Consider the following 12,927-nt stretch of genomic DNA (forward strand, 5'->3'; position numbering starts at 1 on the left):
CTGGGGGCGGGGCGGGGGGCGGAGTCAGAGAAAGGGACCCAAGGAGAGGATGGGCGGATCTGACAAGCACCAGGCACCCACCGGCCGTATACATGACACATGCCATCTCCTTTAATCGGCACGGCAGCCCTGAGCTGCGGTGTTGAGTCCCAGAGCAGCTCTTAGTCCCGTTTCACAGGTGAGCAAACTGAGGCCTCCGAGAGGTTGCATGCGGCCTCTGAAAACCAGGCCCCCCGGGCACGGCTTGGCAGCGCGTTGGAGGGAGGGGGTATTGACGAGGTCCTAAGCGCTGGCCGTGCATCGGCTCACATGGCCCTCAGCAGCCTCTGAGGTAGGTCGGTCCCATGTATCCTGCTCCTCTTTAAGGAGGAAACAAAGGCTCAGGTTCCGGGAGGAGGCCCCTTGCTCAAAGGCACGGGGGAGATTAGAATTCAGGGTCAGGGCAGAGCGAGAGGGCCAGCAGCGGTTCAGAGAAGGGGGTCTCCCGGGAGGAGGGGAGCTGGGAAGTCCCTCTCTAGTGCCCCCCGCCCCCAGCCCCGATCTTGGGTTCAGACGCAGGCACTCCTGTGGTATCCCTCATCCCCCGCCCCCTGCTGGGACCTCCGAGGCTGCTGCCTCGCGGGACCCCTGCCCCATTCCCATCTGGAGTGGGGTGCCCTGGCCAGGTCTCAGCCCAGGGCATCAGGACGAGCCTCCTGAACACCACAGTCCGAGCCCAGAGCGGCTGGGTCACCAGCCCAAGGTCACCCAGCACGGCAGGAGACACAGTCCGGTGTTTGGGCCTCGGCCCCCTCCTGAGAGCCGGGGCCACACGTCTGTGCAACGAATGTGTGGAAAAGGGGCGGAGACCCCCAGGGCCTAGCAAAGCCCCGGACAAGGTCCGGTCGGGGCCGTGAACGCTGGAACCCACGTCGCCGGTTCCAGGATGTCTGCGGCTCCCGGGTCCTCAGGCTGCCTGGGTCTGCTGCAGGCACCGGTCATAGAAGGACAGGGGGGCTTTGGGGGGCTCCGGAGGCCGGGCCTGCCCCCGCTCTGCGCCCTTGCCCCCGAGTCTCCTCCGCTGAAGTCGCTTTAAGTGCCGAGCGGACACCTTGACGGCCCTGGGGCCCCGGGAACAGCTGCAGGAAGAGGAAAGTGGGGCAGGCGGTCACCCAAGGACTCCGCCCTGCTCTGGGGGAACCGGAGCAGAGCGGAGGGAGGCCCCGGGGGGCAGGGCTGGAGCTGGGGGCGGGGGGGGGGGGGGGAGTTGACCCTAGACAGGGGCAGAATGAACCAGCCGGGCTCCCCGATGCCTGGGTTCAGCTGCATGACCCTGGGCCAGGCTGGGCCTGTTCCCTCACGTGTGAAAACAGGAAAGAGCGCGGGGCCGGCTCTGAGAGTCGGACTCGAAATGAGATTGTGAGGGAAGCAAGAAGGGTGTTAAGGACGTGGCCACGGGCCTCTGGCTGTGTGCACCTCCCACACGCCCCATTTCTTCGGCGTCTATAACCGTTTTACAGATAAGAACACAGAGGTGTGGGGAGCTGACTCAACTCGTCAGATCACATAGCAAGTCAATGACAGAGCCAAGATGCCACCCAGCCCAGCTGGTGTGGCTCAGTGGTTAAGCATCGGCCCACGAACCAGGGGGCCACGGTTCGATTCCCAGCATGGGGCACAAGCCTGGGATGCGGGCTTGATCCTCAGCAGGAGGCAGCGGACCCATGACCCTCTCTCATCCTTGATGTTTCTATTTCGCCCTCTCCCTCTCTGAAATCAATTTAAAAAAAAAAGATGCAACCCATATGGGCCAACTGCAGTGCTGAGCCCAGGCACCAGGGGGCAGGGGGAGGACAGTGGCGCTCAGAGGGCCCTGACCTCTGCCCCAGGTGCCCGCGGCGGGCATAGGCTACCCACCCCCCCACCCTCCCTCCTGGCTCTGCTCACACTTACTCTGGGCTCTCGGCGCAGTCCGGGGGCGGGGCCAGCTGGAAGCAGGTGGTGCCCAGCAGTTCCCAGAGCAGGTTGGCACCGGTGGGTGGGCTGTGGCGCCTCAGGGACCGTGCCAGTCTGAGGGCAGAGACGTGCTCAGGCTGGGGAACGGCCTTGCCAGCCAGGGGCCCCCTCCCAGTGCCCGGCAGGCAGCGAGCGGGCAGCCCACCCCAGGGCCGGAGCTGGCCTCACCGGCGGGTGCAGTTGCAGTGGAAGAGGGGCTCCGGGGCCTCGTTGAACAGCTGGAACTTGGTCTCCCCGGGCCGGATCCGGTACTCACACTCGTCCAGGTGGCGGAAGCTGCGGCAGGCCTGGCGGGCGACTGGGGACGGCGTGGCGGTGAGGCGAGCCCCCTCAGTCTTCCATGGGGGCCCCCACCATGCCCACTGCCATCCAGGAGAAACACCAGCACCTGGGCTCAGTCACAGTCACACACACATACACACACACACACACGTGCACAACCACACACACAGTGTGGGGGTGTCCAGAGCGCTCATGGTGATCAGAAAAGGCAGGCGTGGCCCAGTGGTTAAGCATCGGCCCATGAACCAGGAGGCCACGGTTCGATTCCCAGCCGGGGCACAAGCCTGGGATGCAGGCTTGATCCTCAGCAGGAGGCAACTGACCCATGACCCTCTCTCATCCTTGGTGTTTCTATCTCGCCCTCTCCCTTCCTCTCTGAAATCAATTAAAAAACCCGAACCCGAACCCAAACCCGAACCCGAACCCGCAGGTAGAGGCTGCTGAGCTCTGGGAGAGAGGAGGGGCAGGAAGGGACAGCATGTGCAAAGGCCCAGAGGTCGGAGAGAGCACGTTGCTTTTGAGGGACCACGTGAAGCCTGTGACACTCAAGTTTCGACGGAGGAGCAGGTGTCACCGAACCCACGCCTGAGGGCCCGAGGGCGTCCAGACATGGTCGGTTCAGGGGACAGGAGGCAGGGTGGGGGCTCAGAGGGCAGTGACACTGTCCAGTTGGAAGCTTATGGGAATCCCTCCGGGTGCGGTGAGGGAAGGAGAGAGACCCCGGGAAGAGAGTGGAGCAGGAAAGGAAGTAACACAGGGGGCCCCCACACAGGCACAGAGGCCGGGACACCTCCTCCCCTCAGGAACCGCCCCCCAGGTTAGGTTCTGAGCTCACCCTGAGGCTTCAGGCCACCCGGAGGCCCCTGAGGGTCAGGATGGGTGACCTCGGGGGCCTGGAGGGTGGCGGCACTGCCTTTGCTGGGGAGCCGGGGTCCTTCCCGCTGTGGTGGCCACTTCCGAGGGCGTTGCTTCTGTCCTGGCTTGCTGGGGGCAGGGCTGGGGGCGCTGGGAGGCAGGGCCACGGCTGGGGAGCTCCAGGAGGCATTGTACGGGGTCTTGGGCTGGAGGCGGGCTAGGGGGATGGAGCCGTAGGCCCTGCACCTAGGAGGTGGCGATGGATGGCAATTGGTAACCCAGAATCTCCCCTTCTAGAAGCCCCCCCCCTTCATCTCCATGGAGACCAAGGCTCCGTCAGCCCCACCCCTCATCCCGCTGGGTTGTGTGGGGCACAGGAGGGAGGGTGGGGGATGTTTGCCTCCTGGGCCCGCCCAGAGGAGAGGACAGAGAGAACCAGGCATCATCCCCCGGACGGACAGACAGACAGCCTCCCTCCCCGGGAAAGGGCTCCGAGGGAGCTGACACGTACCCGCCCCACCAGTACCAGGCCACGCACGCCTCCTGCTCCTCCAGCACAAAGCAGGGGGTCTCCAGCACATTGAAGAAAGCCACGCCCACGAGGTCCGAGACGGAGTCCTGCTGGCTCTGCAGGCACTGCCGGAACCTGCCACAGAGCCAGAGCGGGCACTCAGGTCCCCGGGCCACCGAGGGCCCCGGCTCCTCCCCAAGCCCACCGGACACTACCGGCAGGTGGCGTGGGTTCAAGAGTTCCTTCCCTAGCCCCGGCAGTGCGGCTCAGCGTTTGAGCATCAACCTGGGAGCCAGGAGGTCAGGGTTTGATTCCCAGTCAGGGATCCTGCCGGGATTGCAGGCTCCATCCCCAGTGTGGGGTGTGTAGGAGGCAGCCGATCAATGATTCTTTATATATATATATATATATATATATATATATATATATACACACACACATATACACACACACACACACACACACACACACACCCCGTTTTTTCGGACCATAAGACGCACTTTCCCCCCCCCAGAAGTGGGGGGAAAAAGTCCCTGCGTCTTATGGTCCAAATATAGCCTACACATATACTTTTAAAAAAAAGTTTTTTTACTTGCCCTGCTCTGTGTGGTCTCTGTGTGCTTGCCGGGCTCTAAAATGGTTCTAAATGCTGCTGTTTACTTTACAGGGTTGATTACATGTGTTTATGACTGTGATGTTGGGTTTTAATGCACATAAAATATTTTAGGACACTATTTGTTTCAGAATCTTTTTTTCTTCATTTCCCTTCTCTAAAAACTGGTGCGTCTTATGGTCCAGAGCCTCTTATGGTCCGAAAAATACGGTGTGTGTATATATATATATATTATTGATGTTTTTACAGAGAGGAAGGGAGAGGAGGGATAGAGAGTTAGAAACATCAATGAGAGAGAAGCATCGATCGGCTGCCTCCTGCATACACACACACACACCCCAACTTGGGATGTGCCGGCAACCAAGGTACATGCCCTTAACCGGAATCAAACCTGGGACCCTTTGGTCCGCAGGCCGACACTCTATCCACTGAGCCAAACCAGTTTCGGCCAATCAATGATTCTTATCATTGATGTCTCTCTCCCTCTCCCTTCTCCCCTCCTCTCTGAAATCAATAAAAACATATATATTTTTAAAAACAAAGAGGTCTTTCTCCACTCAGCCCTCAGCTTTCCCACTTGCAGGGGGGGGGTCCCAGGCTCTGGAACCCCAGGAGCTGAGGAACACCGCCCCTGCCCCCTGCCCACCGCCTACCTGGCGTCGCAGTCGCAGTGGGAGATGGTGTGGAAGCGGTAGTTCTGAATGCCGTAGTTGTACTGGAAAGCCGCGATGGCCTGTGGGCAGTGGTCATGCTCCCGGCAGCAGAGGTCGGGGCCTCGGAAGACACCTGTTGGGCGCGGAGGGGGCACCAGCTCAGCAGGGTCCCAGGATGTTGGGACCAGAGACCCGGTGGCCTCAAGCGAGTCAGTCTCCCTCCATGGGATTCACAGTTTCTTTTTTTTTTATTATTATTTATTTAATATACTAGAGGCCGATGAATGAAATTCGTGCGTTCAGGGGGGTCACTCAGCCAGGCCTTGGGAGCCCTATATAATAAAAGGGAGCCCTTGAGCCCTAACAGGTTTGGCTCAAGGGATAAAACGCAGGCCTGCAGATTGAAAGGTCCCAAGGTTCGATTCCGGTCAAGGGCATGTATCTTGGTTGCGGGCACATCCCCAGTAGGGGGTGTGCAGGAGGCAGCTGATTGATGATTCTTTCTCGTCGATGTTTCTAACTCTCTCTCCCTCTCCCTTCCTCTCTGTAAAAAATCAATAAAATATATCAAGAAGGGAGCCCTTGGGGGATGTCAGACTGATGGCAGTTGAACATCCTTAGTGCTGCTGCTCTCGCCAGTGGTGAGCCCGGCTTCTGCATTTAGCGTCTGCCCCATAGTGGTCAGTGCACATCCTAGCGACTGGTCGGTCTGCCATTTGGTTGATGTGCACATTAGCCTTTTATGATATAGGATTTTTACTGATTTCAGAGAGGAAGGGAGAGGGAGATAGAAACATCCATGATGAGAGAGAAAATCACTGATTGGCTGCCTCCTGGACGCCCCCTTCAGGAGATCAAGCCCACAACCGGGCATGTGCCCTTGACTGGAATGGAACTCAGGCCCCTCCGTCCACAGGCCAACACTCTATCCACGGAACCACACCAGCCAGGACAGGACTCACGTTTCCAAAGCTTAACGAGAGCACCCAGGCATAGCATGGGCTGTGCAACCTCAAATGCAGGGCAGCCTGCCCAGGAGCCCAGGCCCTCGGAAAGGTCCGCCTGGGAGGAACTGTGGGGGCAGACCCACCTAAATACCACGGTGAGGCCGTGAACATGTGCGGAATGGAATGACAAACAGGCAGGGTGCAGCCTTGGGTGCCGACAAGGCGGAGCATTGCCAGGAGGTCAGCCTGCCCCAGCTCGGACGCCAGGGCCTCCTCCAGCCCTCCGCACCCGCCACGGGCAGCTGTGCTGAGGGTGCAGAAAAGCCATCTGGGCCATCATGCCTCCTGCTGAGCATTTCGCAAGAGCCCGGCTTCCCACACCCACGCTGGCCGCAGCCCGGCCGGCCAGGTGTCCCTTCAGGATCCTGGCGAGGGAACGGGCTCCCAGCACGTGGGCCTGCTAAGCTGACCTGTGACCCCAGGGCCCGTGGGTCTCAGCGTCTGCCCCCCTGGCCACTCTGTGGCTTATAAAACCTCCTCTTAGGACGTGGCCATTTGGTCCGGCTGACCCCGGATCCAGCCCGGCCTGGCCCCTCCCCGATGGTGATGATCAGGGACTCCCCGGTGTGAGTGGGACCTCTCCCATCTATGACCCCACTGAAGCCTCCCCTGATGGGACGTGGGGTCGCCCTCATTTTACAGAGAAGGTCGCTGGGGCTCAGAGTGGCTAAGTCACTCCCTTGGGGACACACAGCCTGGAAGAGTGGAGGCCAGGGTGAAACCCTGAACGCCCCCCAGCCCACAGCCCCCCACACCCCCGTGAGGCTCACCCAGCTCCGTGGAGTTCCCCGCAGAGTCCCCGAAGCCACACCACAGGGTGCCGGGTATGGTCCAGCCTCTCTTCTCCCGCGGCTGCCCTGCCGCTCGCTTCTCCCTCCTCACTCCTGCCGGCCCCCGGGCGGCTGGCGGGCAGGCCCCCCGGCGCCGCTGCAGGGCGGCCAGGGCTCTCCGCAGCGCGGGGGCCGGGCTGTGCACGAAGAAGCCCGGGGAGGTCTCGCTGGCGCAGAGGGCGCTGAAGGCTGCCGTGAGCTCCGGCTCCTCCTGCCGGCGACAAGCCCGCAGCCTCCCGCGCCCATCCCAGCGGGCATGGACCACGGCCAGGCCCCGCGCATCCCTGCCCAGGAAGCTGAGGGACCCCCGGGGGCCGCCGGGGCTGGGCCTGGCCAGGTGGCAGGAGGTGCTGTGCCAGGGCAGGGCACAAGAGCCCTCCAGGGCAGCCCCCGCGAAGCTCAGCACCCCCAACAGTCCCCTCAGAAGCCTCCTCATTCCGCCCCGTTAGACAAAGCCCCCGGGAACGGGATGCCCGGCCCTGGAGGTCCCAGCCGGCCCGCCCACGAGGCAGCAGCGGCGGCAGCAGCAGCCCAGGAGCCCAGGAGCGAATGGAAACGGTGCCCGGCAGACCCGGTGCGGCCCGGCGGGGCCAATGAATGGAGCTTTGGGAGGGGGAGGAAGGAGGGTGGCGTATGGGGTGATCTCAAGCTTGTAACTGAATCCACCCGCTGGACAGGCCGCTGATTGGCTGAGAGTGCGCGCGCCGAGGCCCACGCCCCATGCACCCGGCTTTCTGAGTGCCATCCAGTCACCTGCTGGCAGCCTGGACGGGGACTGTGGGAGCCACAGCCCAGGGCTGGGGGGCGGGGCCCGGAGAGGTCTACACCTCCTCTCTGGGGAGGGAAGGGTCCGAGGAGGAGGCTCCTGGAACTTATCCTCATCTCTCTCCCCCAGCGGTGCTGCCATACACCTGCCCCGCCTCCATGAAGCTGCAGGGCCATGATTGGATGAAAGAGGTGAGGGCAGGCCTGAGGCTCTATGGTCACAAACCATCTCCTCCCCCGACCCCTCCTTCCCCCCAAATTCTGGGAAAGGGAGGCTTCTGGGAAAAAGGCAGGTGTGCCCTGGCCTGGCTCCCTCCAAATCCCGGTTCTTAGAAAGGCGCTTGGCATAGCCAGGGGCCAGCGTCCCCGGGATTCCTGCCATCTGACGTCAACCTATGAACCAGGAGGTCACAGTTCAATTCCTGGTCAGGGTCCATGCCTGGGCTGTGGGCTCCAGTCCAGGCATAGGCCTAGTTCAGAAGTCACTCTCGCCCTAACTGGTTTGGCTCAGTGGATAGAGCGTGGGCCTGCGGACTGAAGGGTCCCAGGTTCGAGTCTGATCAAGGGCATGTATTTTGGTTGCGGGCGTATACCCAGTGGGGAGTGTGCAAGAGGCAGCTGATCGATGTTTCTCTCCTATCGATGTTTCTAACTCTCTATTCCTCTCCCTTCCTCTCTGTTAAAAAAAAAAAAATCAATAAAATATATTTCACTCTCCTGGTCTAATAGACAGTGGGTAGAGAGACAGCCAGAGCAGGACATGAGAGCTACATGGGGCAGGGCTGATGCTCTGAACTTGAAGGGACTAGGGTCCCCAGAGGAGCAGGGGTGGCCCAGGAGCCTGAAGCTGCAGCCACCTCTGTCCCTGGACTGTGGCCACCTTGGGAATGTAGCAGGCATCGTGTCCCCCAAGGGACAGGGGTTGTTCATCCATCAGGAAAGAGCTATATCCTGCACGTGTTTCTATGTCCCAAAGCCAATGTATCATTCAGCATCCCACCATCTAAAAAAGCTGGTGTGGCCCGGCCAGCGGGGCCCAGGGGTTGAGCCTCAACCTATGAACCAGGAGGTCACCGTTCCATTCCTGGTCAGAGTCCATGCCTGGGCTGTGGGCTCAATTCCCAGTGGGGGGCTTGTAGGAAGCAGCCGATCAATGATTCTCTCTCATCATTGATGCTTCTCTCTCTCTCTCTCAAATCAATTATTTATATATATATATATATATATATATATATATATGTTTATATATATATATATATATATATATATATTTTTTTTTTTTAAGAAGGAGAAAGCAGGAGTGCATAGGAAAAGCCTTTAACACCGTTGCAGGTCTGACATCTATGGGGAGAGAGGAAAAGGGAAGGAGAGCTGGTACCCAGGCATGTGCCCTGACCGGGAATTGAACGGCAATCTCTTAGCTCATAGGTCAACACTCAACCCACCGACCAACACTGGCCAAGCCCCAATTTAACAGTTTTAGTATGTTCATAGTTGTGCAACTATCGTCAGGGGCACATGCCTGGGTTGCGGGCTTGATCTCCACTAGGGGGCATGCAGGAGAGAGCCAATCAGTGATTCTCTTTCATCATTGATGTTTCTCTCTCTCTCTCTCTCTCTCTCTCTCTCTCTCTCTCTCTCTCTCCTCCTTTCTTTCTGAAATAAATTATATATATATATATATATATATATATATATATATATATATATATTTTAAAGGACTCAGAGGGAGATCTGACTGCAGAATGTGGCCCCTGCTAGACTAAATAATAACTCCCCCATATCTGCTAGTATAGCCAAGGACTCAAGTTTCGGAAGTACAGTTATATCTGTGAATTTGCCCAAGGTCAATGGCAGAGGGGAACTGGAGCTAGGACCAGGCCTTGAGCATCTTGACACCCAAGATTGTCCTTGCTGCTCTGGGATTTAGACTAAAGGCCCGAGAGCAGCCCGTATGCCCCCACCGGGAGATGGAAGCAGGGCCCTGCCTGAGCTCTCAGAATTCGGTCCAGTCTCTGCTGCCACCTAGTGGGCACCCAGAGCCGGCACCATCTAGAGAAACTCCTGCTCGAGGATCGCTCTTGGCTCCTTTCCTGGTCCCTCTTGCACCTGCCTGGTCTTCCTTGTCTGCCCTCCGACTCACTGTCTGATCTGGACAAGCCCTCTGCCTCTCTGGCTCTCAATTTTCTGTCTTAGGATAAGGGTTCTCCAAAGAGCCGCTGTCCGGATGGTTCCAAAGAACACAATCCCGGCCAGGTCTGTCCCCTGCCCCTCTCCTGACCACCTGGTTGAAGCCGGTCATGCCCTGCAGGATCTGAGCTTGGCTGACCTCCCCAGCTCCCCACGCCTCTGCTGCAGCCGCACAGAGCTACTTACTCCTCTTTCCTCCACCACCAGGCCCTCCCAGGCCCTTTGCACATGTTATGCCTTTTCCCTAAAACACTCTTCCCTCCCCTTCACCCGGCTTGTTCCTACTCATCCTTCGAGTATCGGTTTGATCACCCCTTACAGTAAGCCCTCTTCCCTGACACCCCCAATCCAGGATGGGCAAGCGTCCTTTAGGTCCCCCTGAGGACTGACTGAAGTCTCAAATGGGATATGGCCCTACAAGAAGTCAAATAGCAGCCCGTTTAGGTGAGGAGACTGGAGAAGGGGGACACAGTGGGGAGCCCTGGGCTCAGGGTTCAAATACCCGATTTCCCGCCCAACTCAGCCAATGACTCCACCTCTCTGAGTGCCTATTTTACATGCGAATAAATCAGATCCTGTCTGCCCAGGCACTAAACAAAAGAACTCTGACGTGCCTAAACCGGTTTGGCTCAGTGGATAGAGCGGCGGCCTGGAAGTCAGGCTGGTTCACTCTGCTCCTGTCCCAAGTGAGTCCCTGCCCTTGGTCAGCAGCGCCACCCTATGGACAGTGCCCTGGGGTAGGTCCCCCGTGGGGCAGGGGCAGAATTTAATGGACCCTGAGCTATCCTGGGTCAGAAAGCTTGACACCAGTGGCCTGTGGCCTAAGCTTAGGACCCACGCACAAAGAGTGAGAGGAACCTGAGGCCCAGGGTTAGGTAACGCGCTTGAAGGCACACAGCAAGGATTTGCACATTTGCCCCAGGTTGGGTAACCAATGAGGTCATGATCTTAACCAGCTCAGCTCCTCCATGGAAGGGTTGGGGCTGAGGAGGATTAGATGGTGCTTCCTTCCGTTTATTCTCCCTCCTGTCTGCATACGTGGTCTTTTTCTCTTTGAGCTTCTTGTATGGAAAAGGACAGACTAACCCCAGAGTGGGGTGGGATAGGGGTGGGGGCAGGCCAGATTTGGAGGTCTGAATGCCTCAGCATGGACCTCCATATCCCCCTACCCCAGACCCTTCCTTTCTTTTCTTTTCTTTTCTTTTCTTTTTAAATATATTTTTATTGATTTCAGAGAGGAAGGGAGAGAGAGAGGGAAAAACATCAATGATGAGAGAGAATCATTGATTGGCTGTTTCCTGCTTTTCCCCTCCCTTCATTGGGGATCCAGGCTGCAACCTGGGCATGTGCCCTTGACCAGAATCGAACCCGGGGTCCTTCAGTCCACAGGCCGACACTCATACCCACTAATGTGGATGTTGGGGATGTTGCTTAATTTCACTAGGCCTCTTGCTCCTCATAAGTAATAATACTTGCTTCACAATTCGGGATGAGGGTTAAATTGCATAAATCCCTGTGGCACATTAATGAACATTCAATAAATATCAGCTGCTAGTATTAGTATTAGTATTAGTATTAGTATTAGTATTAAAGGAGTAAGTGGGGGTGAAGGCAGGGGGGAATTTAGGGCTATGCCAATGAGAATGTTCAGATGCTCAGAGCAAGCAGGGAAAAGAATCAGAACATTGCTACTTACTTTATTTTTCCCCCACTGGAATAAACATATTTTCATTCGGCACAATTTGTTGTAGACATCAAATCATATGAAATCCATGCTGGGTTCTAGAGGACTAGATGCAAACCTCACCAACAGTGTTGCTGGGACCTGAAATTACCTTAGTGTACTGAAGCAGAGAAGATATTTAATATGTGTTTGAAGCTGAAGTTCTCCCAAATGTGTCAGTTCCAATTCTGTTATTTCTTGGGAACGTTTATAACAACAAGAACATGCAGAAATAAGCAGTGCTGATTCCCCTACATGAACATTTCGTAAATGTGGTTATCACTTTCCAGAAGAAAACACGAGAATGACCTCGTTTCTGACAAAGGAAAAGTTCAACTCTCGCCTTTAGTCTGTTTTATAAACCCAAGCAGCAAAAGGGAATATAATCAGCAAATTTGTCTTTAAGAATTTTATTTCAGAGAGGAAAGAAGAGGGGGAGAGAGATAGAAATATCAATGATGAGAATCACTGATGGGCTGCCTCCTGCAGGTCCCACACTGGTGATCGAGCCCGCAAGCCGGGAATCAAACTGTGACCTCCTGGTTCATAGGTCGATGCTCAACCACTGTACCATGCTGGCTGAGTAGCAAGTTTGTCTTAATTGAAGCTGATGGCTGCAATGTCTGTCCTTAATGATTGTACTCTGTGACTTTTTTGAAGAAGGTAACAGCTCAGGCAGAAGTTTCTAAAAGTATACTGAGCTAACTCAGTGCTAAGCCTGTTCTGTGCCCTTACAACTACCTTCTGAGGCTGGAAGAAATCTCTTCATCTTACCAAATGAGGAAGCGGAGGCTTCTCAGTGAGACTTCTGCCTAGAGTCACATGGCCAGTGAGCAGGGGAGTTTTCAATGTTCTCCAGTTAAAGACCTCTAGGACACACCCTTGGTTTGCAGGTTGGGCTTATTACTCCTTACAGCAAGGGGGTGGGGAGTGGTAATGTGAACCATGAGAAATGATGAGGCATCTTAGTAGCAGAGTATTAGAATGAACATTTATGATTTAATTTAGAGGAGGGTTGAGGAAGCAGGGGTTTTTATAATATTTTATTTATTTATTGTCTAAAGTTTTACATTTGTTTCCCTTTCCCCCTGATTACCCCCCCCCCCCAGCCATTCCCACCCTGGGCAAGCCCCATTGGTCATGCTAATACGCATTCATACAAGTCTTTTTGTTGCTTTCTAAACGCCACCCCCCCCAAGGAAGCAGGTTTTGATCTAGATTGGATAGTATGATTGGGTCCCTTGATAAATTCTACTTAGAATGCGGGAAGATTAGACTGAGTCTAAAGCTGTATTGGTGAATAAGTAGCAACCTCTATATGAGCCAGGCTAGGGAATTGTTTGGTCATTTTTGTGGTTTGGACAATTTTCATGTTTTGTCTGGTTCAGACACGATTATGGAAGATTATGGAAAAGGTCTTATTATTGTTTTGATTCATCACCATCACAGAGTGGTCTTGTCTAATGTTCTGTGACCTTCTGGATGGGTGTTTGTTTGTTTGTT

The 12,927-nt window shown here is 56.2% G+C and overlaps 1 protein-coding gene across 2 annotated transcripts; it reads right to left on the reverse strand.

Moving 5' to 3' along the window:
* Positions 1–86: 86 nt before the first annotated feature.
* PLA2G3 (phospholipase A2 group III) lies at positions 87–7,510 on the reverse strand. Of its 2 annotated transcripts, none has more exons than XM_045585737.1 (7): positions 6,687–7,510; positions 4,910–5,042; positions 3,659–3,778; positions 3,113–3,378; positions 2,164–2,293; positions 1,933–2,049; positions 87–1,118 (listed from the first exon to the last, which is right to left on the reverse strand). In XM_045585737.1, the coding sequence occupies exons 1-7, from the start codon at positions 7,180–7,182 to the stop codon at positions 947–949; spliced, it is 1,434 nt and encodes a 477-aa protein (XP_045441693.1). In that variant the 5' UTR covers positions 7,183–7,510; the 3' UTR covers positions 87–946. The 2 variants fall into 2 exon arrangements, with proteins under 2 accessions (XP_045441693.1, XP_036304737.1); XM_036448844.2 differs by having other exon boundaries at positions 3,644–3,778; positions 6,687–7,506.
* Between the last annotated feature and the right edge of the window lie 5,417 nt (positions 7,511–12,927).

This window comes from Pipistrellus kuhlii, unplaced genomic scaffold (assembly GCF_014108245.1).
Source record: "Pipistrellus kuhlii isolate mPipKuh1 unplaced genomic scaffold, mPipKuh1.p scaffold_m20_p_20, whole genome shotgun sequence".
In the NCBI taxonomy this organism is placed as follows: Eukaryota; Metazoa; Chordata; class Mammalia; order Chiroptera; family Vespertilionidae; genus Pipistrellus; species Pipistrellus kuhlii.

Excerpts from the sequence above, each read along its gene's own strand:
- PLA2G3 (XM_036448844.2), bottom strand. The coding sequence starts at position 7,182 with ATGAGGAGGCTTCTGAGGGGACTGTTGGGGGTGCTGAGCTTCGCGGGG. Across the intron at positions 5,043-6,686 it reads GGGGAACTCCACGGAGCTGG|GTGTCTTCCGAGGCCCCGAC; the intron begins GTGAGCCTCACG and ends CGCGCCCAACAG. Across the intron at positions 3,779-4,909 it reads CACTGCGACTGCGACGCCAG|GTTCCGGCAGTGCCTGCAGA; the intron begins GTAGGCGGTGGG and ends GCTCTGTGGCAG.